Here is a 4,208-nt window from a genome sequence, read left to right as displayed (position 1 = left end):
AGATTCCTAGATCTTGGAATATAGTAGCGCATAATTTAGCAGAGTTTTATATTTTGTTAGTATATAAAGTTGCTTAGTTTTATGTTTTTTTCTAAATGGATTGTAAGTGGTGCTATCACATCATTTAACTCCTTGAACCTTTTTATACATTAATATAACAAGTCTGTATTGGTTGCAAAAAAAAAAAAAAACTAATATAACAAATTTGTGGAAATGTTATTGAATGAACCAAAAATCATTTACATCCATTGAATGTGTCCAAATTCAGTTTTTTTATTTTATACATCCTCATTTCAACTCTAAAATTTAAACAAGTGAGTCCTTGGATAACTTCTTAGATTCATGATTTTCCTTATCTTGATAACCATCCTTCCCACCCAGAAGTGGGGTACTAGTATCTTTCTCTTTACCCTGAGATGATATAACAAAATCAATATTACCAAAAAACAAAATACAATCATATAACTCATGAACTTTTACACTGTTAGTATATTTTAACATGTTTGTAGCTGAAAATTATTTCATACTTTTTAGATAAATATATTTTTGACTGTTAGGGTCATTCGCTTGCTCTTTAGGAAGAGAATTATTCATCTATTAAAATAATTGGCATAATTAATACTCCCATATTTTATAGTTTTTTAGTTTCTAATTTGTATAAAATTCAGCACACTAAGTAGGACTTTGGTTATCATGAATAACTAAATTTTGCATGCAACATTATTAATACGTGTATGACTCTAATCAACTAAACCACCAGTAATGTATAAAAGTTGAAAGTGGTAAAAAAAAAAAAGAGAAATAGAGGGAGATATTCTTACTTGAGAAATGGAAGAATGATCTCCAGGCTGTTTCTTTTTAGTTTCATGTGTGCAAAAATAGGAATACAATCCCATGCCAACAATGGCAACAAGTATACCAACAATGTTTCTTAATGTGAAGGGATCATGCAGCAGTGTATAGCCAAATCCTAGAACAAGGCATGTTTTTAAGTGACCTAACACTTGGTATGTCACTGGTGATGTCTTCCCAATCACTAAAAATGTGCTGAAATTCACTGACACAGCAATCAAGCACGACAACAATATGAAGCCCTACAACATCATTCATTTGAATGGCAAAATCAGAATTTTCACTAAGCAAATTCTAAGCATAGGAAAACACTTAAAAGAATTCAACATTTACTATATATACACAAAAAATATTTTTTATATGTGTGAGTGTAATTTTTTTAATAAAGGGAGTTCAGATAAACCCTCGTATGGTATCCTAGCTCCACTCATGATCCATTTTCTCATTCTAAAAGAATTTCCATAAAATCACGAGTTTTCTAAGAATGTTTCCATAAAATTTTTAATAAAAGTAAGTTTTCTTGAATTTATTTGATATACACCGTTAATGTAAAACATTTCTACGTTATTAGTGTACTTTAACCTATTATCGGTAACAAATAATTTATAGGTAGAACATACACATTATACTACGCATAAGAAAAATGGGATTAGGGTTTTGCTTACCAATACAACATTGGAGTATTTGTGAGCAAAAACATTCTTGTTGGTAAGGAATTGATCCACCAAAGGCCCTGTCACAAATAGAATACCTGCTTGGAAAGGGGCTGATTGGTACAATAATTGTGTAGATGAAATGTTGAGCCTCTTTTGAATTGTATTTGTGAGCTGAATTCTAGGGGTCAAGTCAAATCATGAAATAACCATTGACATTCTTTTGGAAACAAAGAAAATTACATTATTTGTGAAAACAAAAATAATTTAATAATATAGGCTATAATAATTGGAAGATAACTTTTAAGTTAAATGACTATATATCAAGTAAATATTCAATTCTATTTCTCAGGTTATCAAATGATCATGTTTGTTATGATGTAAATTTCTTATTTACCGTCAGTGCACATTACATATAGTACTTGGACCAGTAAGTAAGATATAATTAGTCCAACACCATGTTATTTAATTATTCGATTTTCAAGGTTATGAGACCAAATATTTTGTTATAAATTACAGACGGCTATTATTGGAAATAACTTAACTAGACGAAATCGTAAGAGGATACAATTTGTCCGATACAAGTTGTAATAATGGCTAGTAGAGAGAGGATTGTGCCAACAAAATTGAGCTGAAGATCGGTAATGGAGGCAATACCCACTCCGAGCAGCAGAATTAATAGAGAGAATTTCACATTTCGGCTGCAAAAAAAATAAAATTAAAATGTAGAAACAAAACAACTCGTAATTATTTATTTTGAAATTTCGAATTACCTGAATTGTTTTTTTAAGAATATAGTTTCTAAAAGTACAGTGAAAGGTATAATTGCTAACTTTGTCATCTGCAAACGAAACGTACACACAAGAAAGAAAGAAAGTTAGCAAATTGATAATAACTTCTACTCCCTCCGTCTACTTTTAACTATCATGGTTTTCTTTTTTACAGTTAAACTATAAGAATTTTGACTAATATTTTACATGTATTCTTTATTATATTGATATGCAAAAAATTGCAATTTATAGTATTTTTCGTATATTTTTTGAATATCTAAATTTTTTGTTTAAAATATCAAATTAATGTAATCTAATTTAACTTTGAAAATTAGTCAAATTGACTTTCGAAAACTGCAACATGGCAATTAAAAATGGACGGAGGGAGCATTATTTTTTTTATGGACCAAAAGAATTTACTTATAAAAAAATACTATTTGAATATATGTACCTGGTAAAAGCCAATAGAATTAAAACCAAGGCTGAGATTGAGAAAGCCAATGGAAATGCCATTTAAGATACCAAAGAGAATCACAGTCTTCATATCAATGGGTTTGTTCTCAAACAAATTGAATTTGAGAGCCACATGAAGTGTAACAAATGTCACCATCAGATGCCAACTTGTTAATGTTGTTGCTGCAAATTAAATTTGAATTCTTTTTTTGTCAGTGTCCATACATTGATAGAGTAAATCAGTACGTAAAATATCACATCTCCTTTAATTATTACACGTATTTTGTAAGTCATAAAATGTCACTATTAATTTGTTGCAATTGAGGTTGATGTGTATAATTAAAAGAGATGACATATTTTATGTGGTTAAAACTTAAATCACTCAATTACCTAATAGATGTTGGAGAACACACACAAAAGTTTTTTAAATAAATTTGAACGAAAAGTGTCTAATAAGAACACTCTATCATGCGTTCAGGTTTTAGGAGCTCAATTGAAATAAGTCTTAATTCGAGTGTCTAAATAAATTTATCGACAAAATTTAAAAATCTTCGTATTAAGCCAAAAATATTTTATATAATCAAGGTACTGTTAAGGTCATAGCCTCATAAAATTGATTAATTAGTGTGTGAGAAATACATTACAGAAATTAATTTCACAATTAATATATTGATTTCATTAATAGATGAATTTTATTCAAGTAATATAAACTGATCTTGACATGACTACATATTCAAGTTAATTAAAAAGGAAGTAATTTTTTATTTTCCACCACACATGCCTGAACACCAAACACATACATAACTAACACAATTTATTTTAGATTTCCTCTTTTTAAAAGTTTGGTGGTTTTAATTATTATAATAATAAACGTATATCACAATTACATTAATTAATATGCCAAGTTGGTGCAAATTAATTAATTAATTAATAAAGGAAGATGAATTACCAAATGGGAAACCAAGATTGCTCATCAAAGCTTTGTTGCAAATAACAATGGAGACTGAGGATGCCACTGAGAGAAACAATGCTCCCACCACACCCAATTGGAAGCTTGTCTTCTCACCCATCTTATTTATCAATCAAAACAACAATTGAAAATAAAAATTAGTTGTTTAATTGATCTCTTTCTATCTTTGATTAGTATTAACTACTGAAACAATAACTGGGCCTCATTTTTAAATAAGTGAAGATCGGCTATATGAATTACATATAATTGTCTATATCGATCTCTCAACGTAATTCAGTATTCCGAAAAATCATGTGCATCATTATATCATAACCCTTCTCTTTTATTCAAAATTGAGACACACAATGGAGTCCTACTATATACTACTCGAAAATAAGCAATCAGTGACGGAATAAATTGCATAGCTAAACAACAAAAAAATCATGCTAATCACATCTAATTGCGGATTAGTGATGGATTCTATGAAAATCCAATTATGTAGGAGCTATTTTACAACTGATTAACTAGAGA

The 4,208-nt window shown here is 28.9% G+C and overlaps 1 protein-coding gene across 1 annotated transcript; it reads right to left on the bottom strand.

Moving 5' to 3' along the window:
• Positions 1 to 286: 286 nt before the first annotated feature.
• LOC125835355 (UDP-xylose transporter 1-like) lies at positions 287 to 3,820 on the bottom strand. Its single transcript, XM_049514473.1, has 7 exons — positions 3,678 to 3,820; positions 2,727 to 2,911; positions 2,279 to 2,346; positions 2,074 to 2,206; positions 1,518 to 1,679; positions 822 to 1,094; positions 287 to 411 (listed from the first exon to the last, which is right to left on the bottom strand). The coding sequence occupies exons 1-7, from the start codon at positions 3,796 to 3,798 to the stop codon at positions 307 to 309; spliced, it is 1,047 nt and encodes a 348-aa protein (XP_049370430.1). The 5' UTR covers positions 3,799 to 3,820; the 3' UTR covers positions 287 to 306.
• Positions 3,821 to 4,208: the final 388 nt, after the last annotated feature.

The sequence above is a fragment of the Solanum verrucosum genome, unplaced genomic scaffold, assembly GCF_900185275.1.
Source record: "Solanum verrucosum unplaced genomic scaffold, falcon-dt-bn FXZP01000098.1, whole genome shotgun sequence".
Taxonomy (NCBI): domain Eukaryota; kingdom Viridiplantae; phylum Streptophyta; class Magnoliopsida; order Solanales; family Solanaceae; genus Solanum; species Solanum verrucosum.
This window is presented reverse-complemented; position numbering and strand designations above follow the sequence as displayed.

What these genes read in the sequence shown, in the direction of transcription:
- LOC125835355 (XM_049514473.1), bottom strand. Translation starts at nt 3,798, where the DNA reads ATGGGTGAGAAGACAAGCTTCCAATTGGGTGTGGTGGGAGCATTGTTT. An exon ending in ATTCTATTGGCTTTTACCAG is followed by an intron (nt 2,347 to 2,726) that starts GTACATATATTC and finishes TTTCGTTTGCAG; the next exon opens with ATGACAAAGTTAGCAATTAT. An exon ending in AATACTCCAATGTTGTATTG is followed by an intron (nt 1,095 to 1,517) that starts GTAAGCAAAACC and finishes ATGATGTTGTAG; the next exon opens with GGCTTCATATTGTTGTCGTG.